Source organism: Malaya genurostris, chromosome 3 (genome assembly GCF_030247185.1).
Source record: "Malaya genurostris strain Urasoe2022 chromosome 3, Malgen_1.1, whole genome shotgun sequence".
In the NCBI taxonomy this organism is placed as follows: domain Eukaryota; kingdom Metazoa; phylum Arthropoda; class Insecta; order Diptera; family Culicidae; genus Malaya; species Malaya genurostris.
The window spans coordinates 63151992-63179296 of record NC_080572.1 but is presented as its reverse complement, the minus strand read 5'-3'; the positions used below and the strand labels follow the sequence as shown (position 1 = coordinate 63179296).

Genomic DNA, 27305 nt, shown 5'->3' with positions numbered 1-27305 from the left:
GCACTTTCAAAGAACGCTTCGTTTTGTTTTCGGGTAATTTAAAAGTACATGCCGAGAGGTAATGGTGGATTTTACCCACAGTGAACACATTTTTTAATATTTTTGTTGCACACTACGTCTGAATGTGAACGTTTGCTTTTCTCACATGGACTGTTCTCTGTACACGCAGAGAAATGAAGCATGTTTAAAATAACAAAACAGTTAGTGGATATTTTAATATGATTTATGTTCATTTCAAGCTAGAATATGATTTTTTTAAACCAATTTCTCCCTTAAATATGAAAAATGCTCACTGCTTGATTTGAATCTAAACTTTGATTTAACCAAACGAAAAATTTATTTGCTTCCGATGAATTTTGTTGTTGAAATCAATTAACTATTTATTACATGTCAACCAAAGTTGAATTGACGTTATCAAAATATCCGTGTTGACTCAATCCTGCTGTATCTTTATTTCAAGAAAGAAATAAGTTCAATTTATCTATGATCTTATTTGTGTACTGATATAACTAAGTTTACTGTTTAAATGAACCGTAACAGTTTTATTTCCAGTAGACAAAAGCATTTTTTTCCGCGAGAATAATCCAGGGCATTTTTCATCTCCCGCGGATAAAGTTTTTTAAAAGTTTTATGAGAAACGTTTATCTGCTTCTTTAATTTCCAAGGGATTTTCAATTGACTTTTAGGTTCATTTAAAAGGCAAAGCATTTATGGGGTTATCGTACTAATAGTCATCTCATTAGTGGAATCACCACTTTTTTCGGATTACTAGCCTATAATATTAATGCCATGCGTATAATTATTTCAAATATTTGAATTGATTTAAACTGTTATGGTCGTTAATGTAACTCAATTTTATTGTCAATAGTCGAAAATTGGACAATACTGTTGGAAGTGTGATGGAACATTGCAAATACTGACGTTCTGATTTTTTGACAATATTCCCATCAATTAGAAATTTTGAGCAATCTTGAAAAAGTACCTCCTATTTCGTGTATAAATTATCAAAAATTTTTGCAACAGCAACAAGATGTCAATATTCCTACACGCATTGTGTCCGTTTAAATAGTATTTTTCCGTTTCTCTTAAAGCGCAACTTGCTAGAATTCAAGTGGTATTTTCCATGTAGGCACGAAAACGTGTGAGTGTGAGATAAGGACACCAAAACCGTATTCATTTTTTTTTTCTATTTTACTACCATAAGCTTTCATATGTTTCATTGGTATGGTGAGGTTTTCCAACACCAACGCTTCGGAGAAGTAACCACAATAACAGGCAGCTGTTGCTCTTCGATGATGTCCCCTTAAAAGGATACCTCCACTAAATGAAGGACTGCCGGCTGGGGAGTGAAGAGAAATTTACCGCTATAGGTGAGAGTGAAGAAAAGCGAGAGATATTTTGCGGTGTTGGTCTCAGTTTAGAACACCCCAACGGAGAGAAGTTCAAACCACTATGCGGAACATCCTGGGTGGCATAATATCGGCATCCTATCGGAAAATTGTGTCGCGCTGTGGAAAAATTTTCGCTACAGTCCAACAACTAACACTGGTGAAATAATTCGATTTCTTTCGGCCGGGATGTAAAGAAGATACGAGCCATACATGTGATTATCTGGTTACGCAAGGAAGAATTATTAGTGCAATGTTTATGCAGCTTTTCAATTTCTGTAAAGTAGGTGTGTAGCCTTAGTGCAAGAAAAAAAGCCGTATTATACACTAATCTTGGCATGTTAGAAGTGTCCACTAAACAAATGATCTTTGACAAAAGAATATATGCAACCATTATTGTGATATAGTGGCTTGGATTAATATTATTCAATTGAAGAAAAACGAACTGCTTATCCCAGACAGTCCTAAAGACCCAGTCAGGGTCCGTGCCTAGAAGAAAAAAAATCCTCAACCATCAATCAATGTTTAACAGTGCCAAAATCTGAATTGATTAGTTTCCAGAAATAAAATTTTCGCTACGATATCGCAAACCCTACTTTGCCTTCCATCACCTTAAATTTCATTATTATTGCCCAATGAAAATTTGCTCACGTAGATATCGTACCAACATATATGAAAGCGAATGACACTTCTGCTCAAGAAATCCCCAATATAGATTACCCAACCAGCTCTTGTAAAACTATATCAAAAGACATCCTAATAAAACTGTTTAGGGTAAACAAAAGTTTTCTTTCCTATGTGCAACGACTACTTCCGGCTACAGGCATATGAAAAAAGAACGGTAGAAACATTGTAGACATGCATAGTTTCAGTGTTTTATTTTCCTACTGTGCCACCATCTAATCATATTGTTTTGGACTGTTGCCATGTTGACGATCTAAAGATAAGTACTAGAGTATTATTCTACGAGAACATAAATTGTGAACAATTGTGCGACCAAGCTTCATTATTCATCCAGGAAAATCGATTGGCACCGAATTCCGTTCCAATAGGTGAGAATCTTGGTGATCAGTTATTAATAATTTATGTGTAAACATTTTTATATTTAATTCACTTTCCTTGAACCACAAAAGTATACGATGTCTCTGAGATGTCGTCACTCTCCTACTAATAGTATATCCCAATGTAAATATAATTAGAGTGACGATGACGATAGCTTCCAGATTGGAAGAAAAAATAAACAATTTGATTTGGAAATTATAAAATAAATTTTTTTTTTCATAAATACGTTTATTTCTTAAGGCAGTTTACATAAGTTTTTCTTCGCCGTAGCATCACTTTTACATAATATTCTTATCCTAATTTAATTCTAACATAGTCACAACGTTTTAAATTTATTAAAACATATTCTCTTATAGCTTAAATATCATCTTAGGTAACTCGTCATTAATTATGAAATCTACTCGGAAATATTATTTGAACCAAACGATTACCTTCTATAAATTATAAAATAGGCTGTTTTTTTTTGACATTTTGTTGATAATTTCATAAACTGTTTCGAGTTTGTTTGTATCATTACATAATTTTTATTCTAATTTAGCTATTGGATGAACTCATGGACGCAGCTGGGATCAGAGCTAAGTCTTAAAAGGGGCCTTTATTAAATTGAAACTCCAATTTTCTTTATGAAATGATAAATAAGTTTCATGTATGAAAGGTCACGACAAGCAAGAATGTCTCGAACTGGGATATTGGATAGTCTACCTTGGGTACGCAAAGAATTTATTAGTTGAGATCTGACATCACGATACTCCACGCATGTCCAAACGACATGATCAATATCCCGATAACCTTCTCCGCAAGCACAATGATTAGTCTCGGAGAGCCCAATTCGAAGGAGATGTGCATCTAACGTGTAGTGATTGGACATGAGTCTGGACATCACACGAATGAAATTCCTACTCACATCCAGTCCCCTGAACCATGCCTTTGTCGATATATTCGGAATAATTGAGTGCATCCACCGACCCAGATCATCTCTATCCCAAGAAGCTTGCCAGCTGGCAAGTGTTCTTTGGCGAGACGAGCTATAGAATTCGTTGAAAGCAATCGGTCGCTCATAAATTTCACCCTCAATAGCACCACGTTTGGCTAAAATATCGGCTCTTTCATTGCCAGGAATGGAGCAATGAGCCGGGACCCAGACTATAGTGATTAGATAATTATTGTTCAATATGTCGTTCAGCCACTGTTTTATTTTGCCCAGGAAAAACGGTTCAGTCTTGCCAGTCATGTTTGAGCGAATGGCTTCAATTGCACTCAGACTATCTGTGAAGAGGAAATAATGGTTTGGAGATAATGTGACGATTACACTCAAACTATAATGAACTGCTGCTAGCTCTGCTATATAAACAGATGCAGGTTCTTGAAGCCTAAATGAGGCCGAAACATTATTGTTGAACATACCAAACCCTGTCGCTTCTTCAATTCGCGATCCGTCCGTGTAAAACATTTTCTCAGAGTCAATATGCCTGAACTTACTTGAAAATATTTTTGGGATTTCCGTCGAGCGTAGGTGATCCGGGATTCCACGCACTTCGCGCTGCATGGATGTGTCGAAAAATAAAGTTGAGTCAGGGACATTTAGGAGGCTGACATGGATAGGAATATATCTTGAAGGGTTGATTTCCTGTGACATATGGTTAAAATATACTGTCATGAATTTTGTTTGAGATCGAAGCTCGACTAGTCGTTCGAAATTATTAATTACCATGGGATTTAGCACCTCACATCTTATTAGCAGGCGTGATGAAAGCTCCCAAAATCGATCTTTTAATGGAAGAACTCCCGCCAGAACTTCAAGACTCATTGTATGTGTTGAATGCATGCAGCCTAAGGCAATTCGCAAACAACGGTACTGAATTCGCTCAAGTTTGATAATATGAGAGTTTGCAGCGGAACGAAAACAAACGCATCCATATTCCATCACTGAAAGTATCGTTGTTTGATACAATTTTATTAGATCTTGCGGATGAGCACCCCACCAAGATCCTGTTATTGTTCGAAGAAAATTTACTCTTTGTTGGCATTTCGTTATCAGATACCTAATGTGTCCTCCCCACGTGCATTTGGAATCGAACCACACCCCGAGGTATTTAAAAGTTAAAACCTGTTGGATCATTCTTCCCATCATATGGAGCTGAAGCTGCGCGGGATCATGCTTTCTTGAAAAGACGACTAACTCTGTTTTCTCCGCAGAGAATTCGATACCAAGATGAACAGCCCAAACGGACAAGTTATCTAAGGTATCTTGCAATGGTTTATGCAGATCAATAGCTTTGGGTCCAGTAACTGAAACCACGCCATCATCTGCCAATTGTCTTAGTGTACATGGGGTTACAAGACAGCTGTCAATGTCATTCACGTAAAAATTATAAAGGAGCGGACTGAGGCATGAGCCTTGCGGTAGACCCATGTAGCTAATTCTGAATGTTGTCAAATCGCCATATGAAAAATACATGCGTTTCTCTGACAAAAGGTTGTGCAAATAATTATTTATAACCGCTGGGAGTCCATGTTGGTGGAGCTTGTCTGAAAGAACATCAATGGAAACTGAATCAAATGCTCCTTTAATGTCTAAAAATACAGATGCCATTTGTTGCTTTTGAGCGAAGGCAATTTGGATGTCAGACGAAAGTAATGCAAGGCAATCATTTGTCCCTTTATTTCTACGGAAGCCAAACTGAGTATCTGACAACAAACCGTTCGTCTCGACCCAAGTGTCGAGACGTCGTAGAATAATTTTTTCGAACAATTTTCTGATGCAGGACAACATCGCAATGGGTCTATATGAGTTGTGATTGGAAGCTGGTTTCCCCGGCTTTTGAATGGCGATAACTTTCACTTGTCTCCAGTCAGGTGGAACAATATTTTGCTCAAGAAACTTGTTGAACAATTCCAACAAACGTCTTTTTGCGAGGTCGGGCAGATTCTTCACCAAGTTGAATTTAATTCTGTCCAACCCAGGAGCGTTATTGTTACAAGACAAGAGTGCTATAGAAAATTCCATCATTGAAAATGGGTTATTAATAAAACCATTATTTGGAGGAGATTCCCTTATAATGCTCTGCGTAGGAACAGAATCTGGGCAAACTTTCCTAGCAAAGTCAAATATCCATCGGTTCGAGTATTCATCACTCTCATTGCCCACGTTACGATTCCTCATTCGTCTGGTCGTATTCCAAAGAGTGCTCATTGAGGTTTCTCTTGACAAACCTTCGACAAAATGTCTCCAATAGCTACATTTTTTGGCTCGAAGTATGCTCTTGTACTTGGTTTCTAAAGCCATAAGTTTTTCAAAATTCTGAGGAGTTCCTCCTCCCCGTTTTAGAAACGTCTTGCAAGCATTTTGTTTTGCGAGTTTAGCCTCTGAGCACTCTTTGTCCCACCAGGGGTTGGGAGGCCTTCTGTTAGTCGTTGGCCCAGGAAAGCGTTTAGTTTGGGAATGTTCTGCTGCCTCCAGAATCGAACAAATGAGGAAGTCATATTCTTCAAGTGGAGGGAGCTCTTCCATTGAATTCAAAATACTAGAGATACTACTTTGGTATTTAACCCAGTCGATATTTTTTGTCAAATCATATGGAATACTAGCTGAAGTAGCAATGCAATTGCTATTGCTAATTGAGATGATGATTGGTAAATGATCGCTACCGTGTAAATCAGGCAATATTTTCCAGGTGCAATCTAGTCGAATTGATGTTGAGCAAAGAGATAGATCTAATGCACTTGGGCGTGCAGGAGGTCTTGGGATCCGTGTCATGCTACCCATATTTAATACCGTCATGCTAAAATTGTCACAAATGTTTTGTATTAAAGATGATCTGCTATCATTGTAAACGGAACCCCACATCATTCCGTGTGAATTTAAATCCCCCAGAATCAATCGTGGAGCAGGAAGGGCTTCAACCATTTCATTAAGCTGTCGCTGTCCAACTTGTGCTCTTGGAGGAATATAAACCGAAGCTATGCAAATATCTTTGCCTTTAATGTTTATTTGGCAAGCAATAACTTCTATACTAGAAGTTGAAGGGATGTTTAATCTATAAAAGGAATAGCATTTCTTAATTCCCAAAAGCACTCCACCATACGGAGAGTCTCTATCGAGACGTATAATGTTAAAATCATTAAAATTTAAAGCTATGTTTGAAGTAAGCCATGTTTCGCATAAAGCAAATACATCACATTTTTGGCTATGCAATAAAATTTTAAATGAATCAAGTTTTGGCATGATACTTCGACAATTCCACTGCAGGACAGTGATTGTATCATTTGCGGCGGGTGATAAATTATCCATCAAAAGATACAAAACCTGAGACAATTGGCCATTGAGCTGATAACTGCTTCAAAAAATTTCTAGCTATTGGAAGGAATGCCATTATGAGGGTCTTTAAGGGTTCAGATATATTGAATGCTGAGAAAATCCATTCAACAATTTCCGAAAACTTCAGTAATCCTGTTGGTGGCTGTGAAATAGAGCCCACAGGATTATTACCTTTTTCTGTGCTAGATCCTGGATTGGTTTGTGAATTTGACAAACCAGGAGGCACAGTCTTTGGTTTTGACTTTTTTTGTTTAACACGGGGATCTTTTTTTGAAGATGAAATTTTAGGTGTCTTTTTTGGTAATTTGGAAGAAGACTTCTTTCTCTTAACTGACCCTTGGGTAGTGATAAACGAATTACCTTCACTATTTTCGTCAGAGTCAGAGTCCTCTGGTTCCTCTAGATTTGAAAACCCGTTTACGGTTTCCAAAGGGGGGACATCAATGACCGTTTTAAGCATTTCTGCATATGTGCGCTTAGACCGTGCTTTTAAAGAAAGCTTAATTTTGTCTTTGTGTACTTTAAATGCAGTGCATACTGAAATATCCTCATGAGGACTTTCTCCACAATAAATACATTTTTCAATATCCTTGTTGCAATCATTATCTTTATGAGGCCCTTCACACTTAATACATTTTGGTTTATTACTACAGTAAGTAGCTGTGTGGCCGAATTTTTTGCAGTTCGTACAATTCATTACATTTGGAACAAAAAGCCGAACAGGGAGGCGAATTTTATCGACATAGACATGGGACGGCAACGCAGACCCGGCAAATGTCACTCGAAACGAGTCTGATGGGCGATAAACTTTCTTTCCCTCATCATGAACTACTGAGTACAGTTGTTTGCACTCCAGTATTTTCACACCCTCAAGCATAGAGTTCTTGAAACGACCAACACCATGCTTGAGTAAATCATCTACCGAAAGACTCGCTTCGGTAACAACACCGTCAATTTCGACATCTTTGGAGGGTATGTAAACTTTATACTCTTTATTGAAATGTTCCGAAGAGACAATATCATTCGCGTGTTTCAAATTATTTACCACAACACGAATTTTATCGTTATTTACTTTTATGATCTCTTTGATTGAAGAGTATCGTGATGTCAAACCTTTATTAATTTGTAAAATGTTTAATGGCTTTGATATACGTCTAAAAAAGACTATCCAAGGCCCAGAAGAGCTCTCCTGATATTTTTTCGTTCGTGGGGGTATCGGATTCATGCTAGGATTTACGTCCATGGATTCATCCATCACATTAAAATTTTTAATCAAACTTTAAATAAAAAATGAAACCAACACTACACAGTACTCAATCAAAAGGAAAAGAAAAAACTTCTACCTTGAAATTGTTGTCTATCTCCGTTGCACTGCCGTGTAGGTTCTCGTTGCTCTAGATGTTCTTGTTGGCTGCTGATTGTTGGATGTGATGCTACTGCTACCTGACATCCAGCACCACACGATTTCCGATTCTCTTTTGTCTTCGCCAGCTGTAACCAGCGCAGGTCACCGGTGTGTACCTGCGTGTTGTATGGCAGTGGAAAGACCGAGTTGTCTTGTCTCCTTCTTCCTTGTGCTCCGCACCGATATGCTTCTGCACCGAAGTGCCTTCGCACCGGTGTGCCTTTGCACTCTCCTGCTTCTATGTGCCTTTGCACTCTCCTTCTACGATGTGCCTTTGCACTCTCCTGCTCAGCACTTGTGGCTGTATATTGAGGCCTGGGTAGAGCTTGGGAAACGCCTTTTGTTGTTTCCTTCACCAGCTTGGCCCAGCACTAGGGCTCTCTTATGCAGCACGACTATACGTTTTAACGGCTGCTGCCAACAGGTCTCTACCTGTAGTTCAACCGTTGTCGTATTTAACGCGTGTAAACTAACCAGCGTTGTTAAACTGTACGCTTCTATACACAACCTTCTCGGTTGAACGGCTATTACTGAATGATTATAAAATAAATATATGGACATATTTTTCGAACATTTCTTTATGAAAACAACAACACTTATTAGTTAACGAATTCTTGTGCATAGGGCATATAACCGTTTTTATATACCTTATGCTTCGTCTTCGACTAATCAGTGCATAACAGTTTATGTTGAACTGTTTTGCCACTCAGCAGTGGCTGTTGTTCCGTTAAAGTCGTATCACAGCTTATTCCATCGTTACAGAAAATTGAAAAGTGAAGCTAGAGACGATAGCTGACATCGTCAAGATTTCAAAAGGAAGAGTATTCAAAATATTGCATGAGCACCTAATGTTTGAAATTTTTTTGTCAATTGTCGTGTCACGAACAGAGCTTAAAATTGTCACGCATTCTCAATGAAAGAAACCATTCCAAAAGCAGACCCTGTCAGCTTGGAGCGAAATCAATCTTCAGTTCATCAACGCCATCGCACGGCATCACATTCAATATATCATGTCAATTGTATGGGTGCGCAGTGCTGCTATTTTGGCGCGCACGAATTTGACATTTCTCTCCCCTTCTTCTATGTACTAGATTCGATGCGATCTCGTCTGAGAGCGCCATGCTCGCAAAAGAGGATGTTGCCAAATATTTGTTCGGGAAATGTGAGAGCTGGCTATCTTGTTAATATGGTATCTTTGGCAAAAGTCTCATTCGTAAATGACCGACACCAGAACAAACGAAGAAAGACGAAGCATTTTTGTTTCTCATCGAAAAAATGAGAGAGTCGATGTCAATGTCACTCTTTCCTCTATGACAAGACGAAACCAAACTAACGTCTGCAAGGAGGATCAGCAGAATTTCTTATTCTCATTATTTCATTGATGTATTCAAAATTTGTGACGCTTGGCTTTAAAGAATGACTAAAATTGGACGAATCGAAGTAATCACATCCCAGTACATCTTTGGAAACCAAAACTACTACAAATTCGAGCACCAACATGTAAAAGTCATCATGAAACCTTTTTCTGTCATTTTCGATTTTCAAAGCTTCGGTTGAATACCGACACTGCATACTATAGGATTTTCACTGAAAACCGCAAATGGCTGAAAGGGCAATTGAAAGAAAGAACACAATTTTGAAACTACTGTTCCGCTTATGTCATTGACTAGACATGACTTTCGTTCTCATATTTTGCAAGCGAAGCTAAGAGTGACATAAATTTCTCGTCATTTTCGTCTATTTTGAGTGAATGAAAATCACTTTTATCAGCTCTGGTCACGAGTGGATTGGTTCGATGGCTATAAGGAGTGTATCGAAAATAAGCTATCCACAAATTTATATTCAAACTAAAAATTTATATTCAAACTAAAAATTGATCCTTTATTGTACGAGGTTAAACTTGAGAATAATGAAAACCGGATGAAATTTAAGTTATTCCTTCACGAATTTTGATCGAACGCTCTTCATCAAGTTCCGGACAAGTGGTGCATCACATTTTTTGGACACTTGAGCCCAAATTTGTTTGAACTCTCGCATGTTCCCAGCTGCCTTATTAGTCTTCTTGAAGACCCTCTTCACGATTGCCCAGTAACGTTCGATGGGTCGAAGCTGAGGACAATTTGGTGGATTGATATTTTGCTGCTCAACGAAATCTATACCCTGTTCCGTGAACCAATTGGGAGTGGTTTTTGCATAGTGAGCCGGCGCTAAATCCAACCAAAACAGTGGAGGTGTACTATGCTTCTTATGTAAAGGCAAAAATCTCTTCTAGAGACACTCAGATCGATAGATTTCTGCATTTATAGTTCTGGTAGTGTAAAAACTGGTTGACTTCAAACCGCAGGAACATATTGCGTTCCATACCAGTACCTTTCGACCGAATTTCACATGTCAATGTGCAATGTTTTCATTTCGTCGCCGTCTTGAATTTCTTCACCAGCATCGCTTGCCAGCATGAAATTTAGAACGTTCATGCCTTAGAGCAAATTCAGCAGCTGGAAGTTCTATATGGAAAATCTATAATAGAACTGAAACTAGAACAAGCGCATTCCCAGCAAGCCGTTCTAGTTTTATTGATTCGAACAGTTCTACTGTCAAAATAAAAACTGGTATACGCTGCCGTTCTATTTTTTTCACAGTTAAAACGCTGCTGGGGCTGCCAGTTGGTTTTGTTATAAATTCTAGATTTAAATTTTAAAACTGACATAAATTATCCATCTAGAAATAGAACACCTTAGCCCTTAGACCTTACCTTACCAAACAGCTATAGTCCTGGGGTGTCCTTTGCTGTATCAAGAATGCGTATCTACATAACTCGGTCCATGGCTGCTCGTCGCCAGCCACTCAAGACACGGATGCTTCGAAGATCACCCTCCACTTGATCGTTCCACCTTGATCGATGCGCTCCTCTTCTTATTGCACCAGTCGGATTTGATTCAAGAACCATTTTCACTGGGCTGTCGTCCGACATCCTTATGACATGCCCAGCCCAAGGGGCAAATCACTCTTAACTCTAGACAATTTCATTATAATAAACTCATTTCATTCCAAAATAATCTTCTCTAATCTCATTTAATCCCAACTAGTCTGGATAAGTTTGGGTAATTTCAAACTAATCCAACCTAGTTTTGCCTAGTCTTGTTTGAATTGTATCTGCCATTCGAGCTCGCAAAAAAGTGTATGACAAGTAAACAAAGAGTTGACCTGCGTCAGACCTTGTCAGCTTGGAACGAAATCAATCTTAAGTTCAGCAACGCTATCGCACGGCATCACATTGAACATATCATGTCGATTGTATGGGTGCTGCTATTTTGGCGCAAACGACTTTGACATTTCTCTCCCCTTCTTCTATGTACGAGATTGGATGCGGACTGAGGGCGCCATGCTCGCAAAAAAATGATGTTGTCAATGATTTGTTCGGGAAATATGAGAGCTGAGATATCTTGTTAATATGACGTCTTTGCATGCGTTGAGCAGTTGCAAAAAGAAAAAAACAAAAAGGAAACAAATACTACGTTGACAGCTTCTTATGTCAAAATAATGCTTTTCCAGATGTCGGCTAAACTTTTCTAATCCAGCGAGATCCCTGCTAAACTATCGTCACCGTCTATCGATATTCGTAGTGGGAGGCGTAGTGTTTCTTCTCTAGAGCCTCTCGCTCTGATGTATTTTGTTTTTGACGCATTTATGGTCAGTCCGATACGCCTAGCTTCAGCTTTCAGTTCGATGTATGTTTCCATCATCTTCTCAAGGTTACGTGTCACAATACCAATATCGTCAGCAAAGCCAAAAAGTTGTACGGACTTTCGGAAGATCGTGCCACTAGTGTCGATCCTCGCTCTTCGAATCACACCTTCCAAAGCAATATTGAACAAGATACAAGAGAGTCCATCATCTTGCCGTACACGGAACCACCCGCGATCCCATTTCAACCAGAATATTAGTTGATTTTCTGAATTCGATTGGTTAAAATTTGGTACAACTAATCGATTGTTGCTTTAAATAAACTGTCATTTTTGTTTTTCGATTAGCAGAAACGAGGGTTGAAAAAAAAATGCTGTCAATTAGTGAGGACACATACCTTTCAATTTCAACAAATATTTTAGTTGAAATAACTGGTGTTGTTATTTAAATAAAATTCTGTTAGTTGAAAAATAAATCGGTTTTATTTGTTTTAGACATTGCAAACAGTTGAATCAACTCTAACAATGTTATTGATTTGCGAAAATAATCAAAATATACTTACTGATACACGTTATTTTCTATTTGAAATAAATTCAGAATGTTGAGATTCATGAAATAAATATCGTTTTTAAAATATAAACAGTATTTTATATTGACATGTAATATCATTAGGGATGGTAAAACCACCGATCACTGCTGATTTCAAGTGATCTTAACCAAGAAATAAATTATCATTACGAAATCAGAACTGATCTGATCTCTAAGTCATTTTGTTTTTTGTATGATCAAGTCGAGATCAGTAAAGATCTAAATTCTAAAAATATACTTCTGATTCGATCGGAAATGATTGATGTAGAAAAACGTTTTTAATCAGCAAAAGTGCCCGGAGGGGCGAGTAAATTAGCGAAATTATTAAATTTACCTAAAATGAGTATTGAAAGATGATGCCTTCAAACGGTTGAACTAAAGTTATGCACTGATAATTTTAGTCAATTTATATAAACTTGGGTGCATCAACCGCTGGGAATTAGAATTTTGCGACGGCAATTCAAACGCGCCATTCAATCGCAGCGCGTTCTGTGTGTTTGAAACCCTTCGCTCCTGTTACTTTTATAAATTAAATTCATGTCAAAAAGCGTTTTATTGCTAATGCATGAACATCATCATCGGTATCAAACAGCTGGAAGTAAAACAGCCTGCTGGAAGTAAATCAATGATCGAATTTGAAGCATAAAATTTTTGCGCATACCTGAAAGATTACGAGATGATCATTCATTAACATTTTCTAATTTGTCACCAAATCTTTTTCATCTTAAACAAGGTTAACTTTATCACAACACCGCTGTTAGATAAACACTTGTTATGGAATCATAAATTTCTCAAATCGAATGGACACAACTTCCCCAAACTTTTTATTCATCGATGTTGTTTTCATTGACATTTTGAAGCGACGCGAAAAGATTTCAACTAAAAAAGTTGTTGATTTTGCATTGCGATTATTGTTTTGCTTTCAACTGTCTCCGGCATTTGACAGCATTCAAAACAACATATTTTTCAACTACTTGAATATATGCAAATCAAAAACCATATTGGTTGAATCAAAAAGAAATTAGTTAAATCAACTATCGCAAAAATCAAAAACTGCGATATCGCAATTTTATGATCGAAGGGTTCTCCGTGTAGCCCTCTCCGAGATTCGAAAGGACTCGAGAGCGTCCCAGATACTCGGGCGTAGCACATCACTCTATCCATCGTTGCTTCGACCAATCGTGTCAGTTTATCCGGAAATCAGTATTCGTGCATGATCTGCCTGCATGAACTGTTATTGATCGATTGTGTCGTATGCCGCTTTGAACTCAATGAATAGGTGATGCGTGGGTACGTTGTATTCGCGACACTTCTAGAGTACTTGTATTATCGCGAATATGTGATCCGTAGTGGCGCGGGCTCCAGTAAATCCCGCTTGGTATGGCCCTACGAATTCCTTAGCAATTGGTGATAGACGACGGCAAAAGATTTGGAAGAGTGCCTTGTATGCGGTGTTCAGCAATGTTGCGGTAATTGCAACATTCTAGCTTACCACCCTTTTTGTAGACGGAACATACCACTCCTTTCATTCATTCCTGTGGTAGAATCCCCTCCTCTCAAATCCTATAAATCATCCAGTGCAGCGCTCTAGCCAGTGCCTCTCCTCCATGTTTGAGCAGCTCGCCTGGCAACTGGTCATTGCCCGCGGCTTTGTTGTTCCTCAGCTTGCCGATCTTCTCACTTATCTCCGACAGATCAGGTGCTGGGAATCTGTCGTCGATTGAGCGTGCACTCAGGTTGATTCTTCTCTCGTTCTCTGTATCTTGTGCTTCGCCATTCAGATGCTCGTCATAGTACTGCTTCCACCTGTCGATCACCCACCTGGTATCTATGCACATGTCGGCCTATTGCGTGTAACCTCTACATGAGCGGTTCACCTTCTCATAGGACTTCCGTGTGTCATTTGCGCGGTACTGCTGTTCCATCGCCTCGCGATCTTGGTCTTTCTGGTGGCGCTTTTTCCTCCCAAAAAACTGTGATCTGGTTGTTCCGCGCTCGTCTGTATCGTTCCTTGTTCGCTCTAGTGCGGTGTTGCAGCATCCTCGCCCTTGCGGCATTCTTCTCTTCAATCAACTGCTGACATTCGCCGTCAAACCAGTCATTTTCTTGATTCGATAACCTTCTTACCTAGTACGGTTGAAGCAGTGCTACTCATGGCGGACCTTATATTCCTCCAGCCGTCTTCAAGAGTCGCCGCGCCAAGCTGCTCTTCCGTTGGTAGCACTTGCCCCGTTTGTTGCGCGTATTCATCTGCAGTACGAACGCTACGTAGCTGCTCGAGATTGAGTCCCGGCGTTCCTGTGCGACGAGTGTTATACACCGTCGATAGTTTTGAGCACATACAAACTGCGACAAGGTATTTTTCAGAATCAATGTTGGCACTGCGGTAGGTGCGTCACCAGTCACGAGTTCATATACTGATTACTTTTTTCCAGAAAATTCTTGGGTACCCATGATCTTAACTAGATTCTATGAAACCAAACAATGTAAATTTCGTAATATTCACGTCACTGAAGCATGTTGGATTGTTTTGTATGGGTTTAAATAAAAATTTCCTTCATTACACAAAAACTTTTTTTACGCGATTATTGCGTAAGTTGAATCGAAAATCGCGTTATTTCAAATAAAACGCGAAAAAAGTAGCGTAAATTAAATTCATGTAGATTGAGGTTCTAATGTATTCGACTAAATGACATATCGGACAAACAATTTTTTAATCCGATTAATTTTCTCGGAGATGACTTTATTAATCAATCGTAGGCTCGATTAAAAGTCATCGTTAGGCCATTTATCAAATTCGAATGACAAATGGCGGCATGCGGAAAATTCGGCATGAACTTATTTATACTATAAATTTTGAATTTCTAATTGTCAGCCAACAAATTTACAACTTTCTTGTACGCAAATGTTTAACAATCGTTTTAATTCATTGTACTTTTACCTTCTCGAATCAACAGGGCAACTCAAATGACGTCACCGAAGAATTGCACAAACTTAGCGACTGGCGCACCAATTGGGAGCGGTAACTCCAACCAAATTCCATCAGCCCTTGCTGTGGCGAACCGTATTCTACGTTCCCCTTCTCATGAAAGCTTCTCAACCGACTTGTCACTAATATCCATTTCCGTCTCATCAATGGCATCTGAAGCTACGAGTGTTTTAAATCGATCCAGCTGCAGTCTGCTGACGAAAACGATGGAAGATAAACTCAGTAATCTGCTATTGAAGGATGCCAAGCGCAACCGGTATGTGTCAGTTCTCCGCCATTACCAGGGTGTTGTTGAACAGATTCATTGAAGATTTGATTACGTAATATCTCAATTTCAGCTCATCCACCTTAACGGAAAAGTGGAGCGAAAGCAACGATCTGATCCGCAACTGTGCCACCCTCTCGGCTGCCCTTGGCATTCATAAGAGCTTCAGCACTACCGATATCTATCAGTTGCCGTCCGATCAACACAATCTTGGCGGAAGACTTTCCACCTCTGAACTTGCATTAACACCGTTCCAAAAGGCTGGTTATTTATTCGACCATCCCCGTTTGGATCACACCTCTCGCTCGTACTCAACCTGGGTTGCAGTGGGCGAGTTAGCTTCAACCTCACAGCTGCCTTCACCTCATGGTGGACAATCTTCCAACCAAGTTCCAACGATTTGTAATACGACTCCAACGCCCAGCTTTACCGTTTCCGATTTAATTAGCTCGGTGAACAAGAAAATTCGCCAAAACTACATCCGCCGACGACTATACACTACCTATCGGGCAATCGAAAGACTGTCCCAAAGTGAATTCAACCTGGATCGATTGGAAGCGGCAGCATTTGCGGCGAACAATTTCAGCAGTCCTGGTCCAACGGAGCTCATAGTACCAAATACCCACGCTTCCGCCTCGCCAATCGCCGGTAAATCCGCAAATCTTGACAGTCACCCGGTCGCAACCAGTTCTGCTAGTCCTGCTGCTGTTCACGCGCGAAAGCCTTCTTCCAGTGGCAAGTCACATGCAAAGAAAAATCTCACATTTTTAGATATTGAAAGTGAGCGGGGTAAACCATTATCCAAATATGAACGGCACATGTTGATTTTCAACTGGTTGCACACTATTGATGATTCGCCTATCGAAATTGATAACTGATTGAGCTAGAACAAAGATATTCCTACTGGGGAAGCCACTTCGAGTGGTGACCTCGGTAGTATTGCAAATTTACATCAAAATGACCGCGGTCGGAACTGTGCTAGAGTCGTGTACTATGAGGCTGATGAGTCGGTTCAACACGGGTGAACATTTTGAAGACATGAAACTGAAGATATGAAACAATTTAAAAGATTCTCTCCATGGTTATCATGAAATCTTGATGTTTTCTTAATCGCTGTTACCGCTGTGAAATGTAAGTGATCCCAATGAATCCATAACGAAAAGTATTTGATGCGCATACATAGAGTAAATAAGATTCTATCTTCCTAGTTGTAATGCTTAGTTATAAAATAAAAAAAAAACGAACAGCTTACAGCCAATCGCGAGTTAAATCTTACAGTTCGTGAAGTATTATTTCGTAGGTTAGAACTAATACGAAGGAATATTTTAAATTTGAGATTAAACTAATGAAACATATTAAATGTGTATTTCAAAATGTATATTTTGCTTAATGGTTAGCACGAAGATAAAAGTATATCAGTCACATTATTTTTTTAGACCCTTTCCGAACACTACATGCCAAAAACTAACATAATTCATATTTTGGTCGTACATGCATTGCCTGAAATGCTGAACTTGGTACGGTGTGTCAGGTCCAAATATAACCTAAAATTCTGGCTAATATAGCGATGAACAAAGCGATTATAATCCGACTGAGTTTTTCAAGTGTGATTTTTTTAACCACAGAGGAAAGTTAGATCCAAATTTTTTTTAAAAAAAAAAACACTAAAAATTTACCATAGATAAGGTCCCAAATGCAAATTCTTTTCTTTGTTTACTTTCGCTTTTAATTAGTACGGCATATTCCTGCATTTTCCTATTATTTCTAAATTCAAAACGATTCAAAACCGATTTAAAAATGGTCCATCCTTAATTCTGATGTGAATAGCTTGCAACGCGGTAGTTCGACAAGCACAGACCGAGACGATAAACTGTCTTGATAATTATAAAAAGTGACAGTGCTGATACACCAGAATCAACAGGCTGCGGAGGCTGTTTGAGTAAGAAACGTGAGATTCTGTTCGACCTAATGCACCAGAGAACAATATCGCTATAAACCTCAGTGGAAGCGGAGAACAGCTATTAGAAGCAAAATACTAAGCCTACCCATCAACGTGCATGAAGCGAAAAAAAAGATAATTTTTGGAGCAGAAAATATGTGATGTGAAACATGTAAACAAAAGTTCATATCCTATGGTGTAGGAAAAAAATGATTGATGAATTAAAAGGTCTAATAAAGATATAGATAAAACACTTGTTTTTAGTGTTCTTTTGGGAAATCCCGATCACAACTACCATAATGCCCCAAATGTATCGATAAACATGTTACAGGAATGTGGTACTATAATTACTTTTTGCTTCCTACCACACTACTAACGAAACTAATCTCAATTTATTAACATTGGTAAAAAAACTACTAACATAACCAGCTTTTTATTTTTTTTATATAAAGGATTAAAAACACCTTATGTATTATATTGAAACTTATATTTTGTGCAACAATGAAATCGCTACAGTATTTAGTTTTGCTGGGTCCAACCGATGTCCTTTTTCTTGGAAAGAAGCAGTCTCTTTACTATCTAGCGAGTCATTTGGGAGTTTTGGTATCTTATCTAGTGAGACTTGGGGGCTTGGTCCACTAATCACGTCTTCGCTTATTGATGCGTTACTGCTGCTTCCATGATTGTTATTGTTGGAAATTATTGAAAACTTTTTTTCGATAATTTTCATCTTTTTTGGATTGTTGCGGTTCCTTGGAGCCGATATAAGAAATTTTTCGGTGCCCTTACATGTATGTGTTTCTGTTGGTCAATTCTTCGTAGGACCATTCGAAGTGGGTAGGTTTTTTACAATACTGGCATGTAGTCAGTTGATTCCAAAGGGTAGATCTCTTCTGATATATTTAATATGATAACCAAATTAAATTATATGAACTTTGAATTACGATTTTAGTTCACTTTAGTTTAGTACCACATAAAATTCACTTTTTTCAGTGCGTGTACTGCATTGTGTTTAAATTAACTGGACATTTACATTTTTCACAAGGAAAGTTAATGTGAAAATGGAAATTAATTGTCATTTTTGCGAATTGGCAATAAGCTTAATGTGCATTTTTAAAGTGATCTATCTCTTGGTTGGTTTTCGTATGTGATGAAAAGTTTTACTGGAACTCTTTCGCTTCCGAGAAACAAGTAATAAGGAATTGACAACCTCTTAAAAGCCAGGGGGAAGATCATCAACACTTCCCGATCGATGCAATGAACCTTACCGTACTGTTTCATGTTTTACCTTTTTTTATAAATATAAAAAATAGGTATAGAATTCGCTCAAGCTTTAGAAAAATTTTCCGAGGCCCGGAGGGCCGAATGTTATAAACCAATCGATTCAGCTCGACGAACTGAGCAAATGTCCGTGTGTGTGTGTGTGTGTGTGTGTGTGTGTGTGTGTGTGTGTGTGTGTGTGTGTGTGTGTGTGTGTGTGTGTGTGTGTGTGTGTGTGTGTGTGTGTGTATGTGTGTTGTCAACTAAGAGGTCGAGATCTCAGAGATGGCTGGACCGATTTTGATCAAACTAGTCGCAAATGAAAGGTCTCCCCGTCACCCAGAACGCTATTGAATGGTTTTGAGATCGAATGTTTACTTTTCGAGTTATACGAAGTTTTATGTCAAAATTTTCTGTTTTTTGACAGTATCTGTCACATTTGACCCTGAGAACAGAATATGTTTCCAGACTTAGATTTCGCATCTATCCAACAAGCCATAGATTGTTAAAATCCGTCCATTTTTAACGGAGATATCGAAATTTTTGTGTAAGCGACTTTTCCCCCTATTCCAGCAGTAGGATATTTGAGCGCTGTATGACAAAGCAATGCTTGGGAGCAACGTAAAACACGATTTTTTAATACTGTTACATACAATTGTTTCTAAGTACCAAAAATACTGTGTACAGTATCCTTTTTCATGACATTTTGCCTCGGACCGATTTTAGCACGGTTCGTTTTTGGCAACATAATTGTTCGAATATGACATATGTAAACCAAATAATGGCAGTATTTTCCAGTTGAAAGCAATTCCATAATTATAATGATTTAAACTACTTACAGCAATAAATGCTGGAAGAACATAACAACCATGTACCATTCGAATCAAGTCGTCGAGATCGGCAAATGCGTGTGTGACAAATAATTTCCCTTCATTTTTTTCGGAGATGACTCAACTGATTTCTACAAACTCAGATTCATACGAAAAGTCGTATGCTTCTAAACTATTATGTTTGGATCCGATTTCTGGTACCAGAACTACAGGATGATATGTGAAACGAAATGAAAATTGTGGACCCATTTTTCTCGTAGATGGCTGAACCGATCTAAAATTCAAATGAAAAGTTTTAAGATCCTTTAAAACATCTTGCTTTTCAGTCAGATCCTACTTCCGATTTAGGGGATACAGAATGATTAGTATAAAATTGTCTTTTTCACATAAATTAATCAGGTTTATTGGGTTTACAGATTTGGATAGTCGATAACCAAATAAATTTATTTCAGTTTTACTGGTATTCAGTTTTCTATTCGGATTTAATTCGCACTACGATTTCTCAAAGATGTTTATACTGATTTTCAAACAAATGTAAACTAAACAGCTACTAAGGTGAATTTATCTGACTTCGGCTATATCGATTTTCGGATTCCGGTTCCAGTATCGAATCGTTTCTCAAAGCTCAATCGTTTTCTAAAAAAAAGCCAGATCTACGAAGACAAAATTAATTAATTTTATCCAATTCTGACTTCCGATTCTGGAATTACAGAATGATGAATTTATTAAATTCAAACCGGCCCTGGAAGTACCTTAAATTACCGTAAACTCTAAAGTGGAACTTACTCCGACATATCATGGAATGTTCAATCGATTGTCACACTTTTAGATTCAAATTCGATCCGAAGAATATTCATGCAAAAAACACATGCGGATTGACAAAAAAAAAGGTATTATCTCACTGCTAGGTGGATGAGGCACGTTTTTTCCTACCACACTACTAACGAAACTAATCTCAGTTTATTAATACTGGTAAAAAAACTACTAATATAACTAGCTTGTTATTTTTTTTTATAAAGGATTAAAAACACCTTATGTATTATATTGAAACTTATATTTTGTGCAACAACGAAATCGCTACAGTATTTAGTTTTGCTGGGTCCAACCGATGTCCTTTTTCTTGGAAAGAAGCAGTCTCTTTACTCTCTAGCGAGTCATTTGGGAGCTTTGGTATCTTATCTAGTGAGACTTGGGGGCTTGGTCCACTAATCACGTCTTCGGTTATTGATGCGTCACTGCTGCTTCCATGATTGTTATTGTTGGAAATTATTGAAAACATTTATTGGATATTTACATCTTTTTTTGGATTGTTGCGGTTCCTTGGAGCCGGTATGAGAAATTTTTCGGTGCCCTTGCATGTATGTGTTTCTGTTGGTCAATTCTTCGTAGGACCTTTCGAACTGGGTAGGTAATTTTTTACAATACTGACATGTAGTCAGTTGATTCCAAGGGGTAGATCTCATCTGATATATTTAATATAATAACCAAATTAAATGATATGAACTTTGAATTACGATTTTAGTTCACTTTAGTTTAGTACCACATAAAATTCACTTTTTTCAGTGCGTGTACTGCATTGTGTTTATATTAACTGGACATTTACATTTTCCACAAGGAAAGGTTATGTGAAAACGTAAATTAGGTGTCATTTTTACGAATTGGCAATAAGCTAAATGTGCATTTTTAAAGTTATCTATCTCTTGGATGGTTTTCGTATGTGATGAAAAGTTTTACTGGAACTCTTTCGCTTCCGAGAACCAAGTAAGAAGGAATTGACTCCTCCTAAATGTCAGGGGGAAGTTCATCAACACTTCCCGATCGATGCAATAAACCTCACCGTACTGTTTCATGTGTTTTTATAAAACTATGCAATAAGCTCGAGTGAGGGCAAATATATTATATTGAATAATATCAATATTGATCACTCCAGGGAATCCAATACAAATCGAAAAAGACAACACAGTTACACCATCTCATGGCGGAAAAGGGTTTAATTTAACATTGTTTAATAGTTTGCACCAAAAGCATGAATTAAACGGAATTAATTTTCTCTTTTTTGAATCGATTTAATTGAGCATGATATCCACTTGGAGGTGGGTACATTTCTATATTTAAGGTGTTGTTTTCTCTGATGAAATAAAATATTGCCTATAAACAATACGACAATCAAAATAACAAACCGTTCAAAGTTCTGTGCCGAAATATCGTCTTCACAATCAAAAGTGATGAAGGGGTGTTCAATTTTCGAGAAAATAAAAAGACCTGCTGTTGTGTATTTATACCACTGGCATCGGAAATCATCATTATCACAAACCTGAATACAAGTGGATTTTTTTCTAAAATAAAATAAAAAGTAATACTTTCTTCGGAAATGTTGGCGTCTCTTTACCTGATTTACTTAATTCTGGAATCAGCGAAACGATGAATTCGTTTCTTTTTGCGTTCAGAGTTTTGAATAGATTGAAAATAAATTTCACATGTTACACTTATATCAAAAAGAAATTTCCTATTCAACAATATATTCTCTATCGAATTAGTAAAACATTGCATTTTAAGTTGTATTTACAGTTAACTTTTCGTACAATACATATGAAGAAATTAGGTTGATTGATTCAGTGCGCTGATTGGAAAAATTGTCATGTGTATAAATAATTTGTAGTGTATTAGTAACCCTTTTCTGCCACCGTAATGTTACTGTGATGACCCTGGTGAATCCATATTGACGTATATTATACTAGCTGTCCCGGAGAATTTCGTCTGTCCCAAAATTCATACTTTTTCTTACAATTATGAGTTTTCTCGAATTTGAACGATGTTCAGACTGCAGACTCAAAGGACCATAGTTTTTCGTATTTCAATCCAAATTAATAACATTTAATCATTGTACTTTCATTGTGTTTATCTAATGAATCTCAAGCACTCCCACATATAGTCATAAAAATTGTTCGATTAACCGATGAATACGCATTTTGACTGATCTTCAAATCATCAAACGTGATCCGGAGAAGTTCAGTGAAATGTTAGTTTTATTTTCTGTTATACGTCGAATTTATTCAACGTTTTTCTAAAATATTTTGATCGATAACGTTATTTGGAAGTCAATGTTTTATATGGGGGCATTTATGTGTTCAAATTCAGTCAACGGTGAGCATTTGACATCTTTATGACGCCGAACGACGTTTGAGCCATTGCAGAATTAAAAACAGTAATAAAAACTGAATCGTAACAATTTGTCACCTAACTTTCTGACGGGTACGTAAACCCGTGTTTGAGAATTATCATCAAGAATTAATTTTACTTTCTTTTCACTATTGAAATCTACTGTCACGTCACGTGCCCTTTTACTAAGGTGTACTGGGAGCCAACCAGTGAAAAAACGTTTACATAACAGAAGAGGTAGGAGATAGGTACCGATAGTAAATAGTTCGTGCAGTTCAGTATAGGTGGGTCTAGTGCCCCACGAAAGTTTATTTTTAGAAGAATTTACTCATAGAGTCATGCCCGTTGATCTGTGTTATTATCCCAGCTAAATACAGATCGATATCATATCTTACTATCGTCGATAGTAGCGCGAAAGGTACAAGATCACTGCGATGCCAATAATTTGATGACCGATCCTGATCCTGACTCATAATCGAAATTTATCACATACTGTTTGGTATATCACATTTCCGAGCAAATTACCAGGGCAAAGATTATTGAATAAAAATTGTCACCAGAATCAAGTGAAATATGTTTTACTATGGACTACCTTTATTTAAAATCTTGAGATTTACATAATAACATTTTGTATCTAAAATAGCTTAAGTAATTTAATATATTCTTCTTAACTAAGGAGCAGAGTTTTCAATAAACGTCTCTACAAAAGGAAATTTATATGATATAGTAAAATCGTTCTCCATTGATAACCGTAGTTATAATTTTCCAAACCTATTGGATAGAATAAATTCTTTCGCTGCCATCAATTTACTGAGGTAAGAAACTTTTATCTTTCTCACTAATGTTCTAACATTAACTTTTTAAATATTTCCGCACGTCAGTCCTTACTGTTGCTGGTTCTGAGAGTAAATATACGGTAGGAATCAAAACTTGGGTTTCATTCATTTCAATAAAAGATTGATCGTATATGAAGTGTAATAAAGATAACAAACAATTTATAAGACACATGCGAAAATTCCGTGTAATTCCAGAACGCTTAGCGTGCGGATAGGCTATATCAATTTAACATTCCGTCAAATCTACACAAGGCTTGATTAGTTACACTTATCAATACTATTTTTCATGTTTTAAAAACAAAATAACGCTCCGAATAATGCATACATCTAACACGAGTACATGGCAAATCTAAATTTTGCTTGTTGAACCTAGTTATAAAATAAAATACAATTGTGTATATGTTCGTAAGTAGCAGTTACTGATTGTCTGCAAAAATGCAATACTGTTGGAATGTTTCGTTTTCGGTTTCAGGAAAGGAGTTCGAGTGGTTTATACAAGTGGTGGTATTTCGATGACTGTTGTCTATTTCGAGATTGTCATCTAATTGAGAGAGACTTGTATCGTTGAAATGTAACAAGGGGTGTTTAGAATATTTTAACCAGCTCTTGACACCCTAACTGCTATAAACTTGTTTGAAGAATTGTAGATAATACGGTGAAGATGTTCTATATGAAAAAGAGTAATCACGTTACCAGTTTGAAATGCAACCATTAACTTATTCGGAGATAGTAAAAAAATTGACGCCTTATTGACGTCGCAACTAAATATTGTCTCTACGAAGAATAGAGAATCTTGATTACAAAAAGAATCTTTTTTTGTGAAAACATAAAAGTCTAACCCCTAATCAAAGTAAACATGAATCACTATTTACAATCATAAGGTCACTTTCTGTTTCGTAAAGTAATCCTTCTGTTACACGACCAAAACAAGTTCCTAGCAGTTATTATGTCTAGCTCCTCGCATCAATGGCACCAGCAGCGAAGGTGGACCAGCCTGTCGAAGGAAAGGATGAGCCAACAACTCAGCTGCGGTAGCACGCTGAACCGGATCTCTAACCAACATGCGATCGAGGAAATTCTGCAGCCGACTCGACACCTTATGGGAGTTCTTTAATTTCGGTGGTGGCATATCGCGGATCCTTCGCATTGCCTGTAGTGGCGGTTCGTTAAAGAATGGTGGTTCACCATCGATCATCTCAATGACCATTATCCCTAGCGACCAAATGTCTACCTCTGGCCCGTACGGAAGTCGGGAAATCACCTCCGGGGACATCCAGTATGGGGTTCCCACTAGAGATTTACGTTTCGGCAGCTCCTGCGATACTTGTGCACAAAAACCAAAGTCGGACAGCTTCACGCGACCATCGGATGCTAACAGAATCGAGTCTGATTTGATGTCACGATGTATTACTCCCTTCAAAATGCAAAAAAAAACATATTTAGATTAGTTGGCCATACCAAATGTGTACTAAGCATCAATCGTACTTGTGAGTGCAGATAAGACAGTGCCTTCAAACACTGCTTGCAAACAGTTGCAATTTGTTCCTCGTCCATGCGCGAGTGAGTAACAATATCCGTGAGTGCTCCGCCTTCGAGATATTCCATCACTACCCAAAGCTCGTCGTTCACCAAGAAACTGCTGTATGTTTCCACAATATTTGGATGGTGATAGTCCCGCATGATAACCACCTCGTTGAACAGCAACTCACGCCGTTGTTGCTTTCTCAAGTCCATCTTTTTCACGGCCACCTGTCGACCTGTAGGATGAAAACCGTTATGTAGCGTTATACAGAAAAAAATAAGACATAAATTGAATAGAAAATTCGAATGAAATTCATCATCGACGTAAAACAGATATGACAGGCTCTGGTATAATTTTTTTTGTTAACGTTCCGGAACGTACACACTTAAAACCACTTCTTGAGCTTGGCATAATAAAATGCCGAAACTGATCAGCAACACCTAAATTTGCTGATTGCTCAGTAATCAATACGCATGTTTCTGAACTTCGTTAAATGCGTTCACTGATATTACGGTAAAATGCTTCACTTCGCCGAAATTTGGCATAATTGCTTGCTGAATTTATCAGTAAACAACAGATATGCCGACATCAGCAGAGACGTTTGCCGAGATTTCGTAATATGCGCTAGCTGTTGCCGAGATTCAGCACGACAGCTGTCATTTATTGCCACGTTACATTTTCGCTACGCATTGCGCGATTATTTTCTGATGAATTTCTCGAGTGAAAAAACGGATAATTTTCGAAGAAACGTGGAACCACTTGCAAGTAAAAATATTGAATAAATATAGTGACATGTTTCGCTTTATAAAAAGCGACTTTATCAGATCACATTATAAGGGAAAAACACCCAACACGGGGCTCAAAGAGTCGTCGAGACAAAACTTTGGGGGATATGCGAAAGAATAACCCAATGCATGGACAAATTCAATGGATCAAAGTAAGTTTATTTTTTGAACAATACCGTATATGCATCATTTAGTATTGAAAATTTTTGTATATTTATTTTTATTTTCATATTTCCAGCTCGACTCGAGGTGGCCGCATCCGGAAACGCCGCTTTTTATTATGCTACATGTTTTAAGGTAGAGGCTTTAAGCACTACTGGCAACAAATTTGTAAGACTCCTTTAAGTGTTAATAAAATGAATTTTTGATCCTGAATGGTGTGTTTATAATGTTTAGAAATTACAAACAAAATTAATTGACTAGATTTTTAATTACTGATGATTCGGTAATTTGTTTTTTTTTTCATTTTTTCGTTTTATTGGATTGCCGAATATTCAGCGAACGTTACACTGAGCAAACAGTAAATCTTATGCTGGCGATTTCGGCAATATTTGACGTTTGTCAAATTTGAGGGTGCCGAGACGCTCAGTTATTTTATTTTTGCCGAGATGATTGCTGATTACTCGGCTGTGCGAATCTCGGCATTTTTTTGCCGAGACTCAGCTAAAAAATTTAAGTGTGTAGTGGAACTTTTTGAAAGATTTGTGTTTCCAACGTATAGCAAATTCGATATTTACAAAAGATTCTGAAAAAAAATATTTGAGAAAGTATATCTGTTATTTGTGATCAAACACAATTGGAGTGCATTGAATTTTCAATAATTTAGACTGTAGATTTAAATTATCACTTAGTTTTGCATTTGAAGTAGGTATATTGTAAAATGAAGAGCTGTAACGTATCTTTATAATCAATTTACTGCTATATAGATTACTAGCTGAATTACCGACGTTGCTCGGAAATGTTTCGAAAAAGTAAGGCCGAAAAAATTCTCGAAATTGTCCTGCTTAGTAAAATACTCTGCTTGCAGTGAAATACAAATTAAACGGAAACCCGAACAATACACCGTACATGTCCACACTCAAATAAAAAATCACGTTCGATTCACTTGAAAAATCACGTAAAATGATTTCAAATGTCAAATTGAATATTTTACGTGACGAAAATGAATGTTATACGAACATCCCCTAAAATGAATAGAGTCATCACATAAGGTTTACGTGAATTGACCAAACGTCAAACAATCTACGTGAATTTTCGGTGTGAAAAACTCGATTT

At 37.5% G+C, this 27305-nt stretch overlaps 2 protein-coding genes across 3 annotated transcripts in view; one reads left to right on the top strand and one right to left on the bottom strand.

Annotated features, from left to right (window-relative positions):
- The first annotated feature begins 1350 nt into the window (after window positions 1-1350).
- LOC131436274 (uncharacterized) lies at window positions 1351-17891 on the top strand. 2 transcript variants are annotated; one of them, XM_058604907.1, is made up of 3 exons: window positions 1351-1675; window positions 15403-15690; window positions 15773-17891. In XM_058604907.1, the coding sequence occupies exons 2-3, from the start codon at window positions 15413-15415 to the stop codon at window positions 16575-16577; spliced, it is 1083 nt and encodes a 360-aa protein (XP_058460890.1). In that variant the 5' UTR covers window positions 1351-1675; window positions 15403-15412; the 3' UTR covers window positions 16578-17891. The 2 variants fall into 2 exon arrangements, with proteins under 2 accessions (XP_058460890.1, XP_058460889.1); XM_058604906.1 differs by having other exon boundaries at window positions 1407-2440.
- A 5605-nt stretch (window positions 17892-23496) lies between these two features.
- The window catches only part of LOC131435471 (serine/threonine-protein kinase PAK 4), a 34421-nt gene continuing 30612 nt past the window's right edge, over window positions 23497-27305 (bottom strand). The window contains exons 4-5 of the mRNA XM_058603389.1: window positions 25209-25480; window positions 23497-25137 (exon numbers count right to left, since the gene is read on the bottom strand). Of these exons, the coding sequence (XP_058459372.1) occupies window positions 24658-25137; window positions 25209-25480 (752 nt within the window). The 3' untranslated portion in view covers window positions 23497-24657. The remainder of the gene's footprint in view (window positions 25138-25208; window positions 25481-27305) is intronic.

Excerpts from the sequence above, each read along its gene's own strand:
- LOC131436274 (XM_058604907.1), top strand. The coding sequence starts at position 15,413 with ATGACGTCACCGAAGAATTGCACAAACTTAGCGACTGGCGCACCAATT. Across the intron at positions 15,691-15,772 it reads AAGGATGCCAAGCGCAACCG|CTCATCCACCTTAACGGAAA; the intron begins GTATGTGTCAGT and ends TCTCAATTTCAG.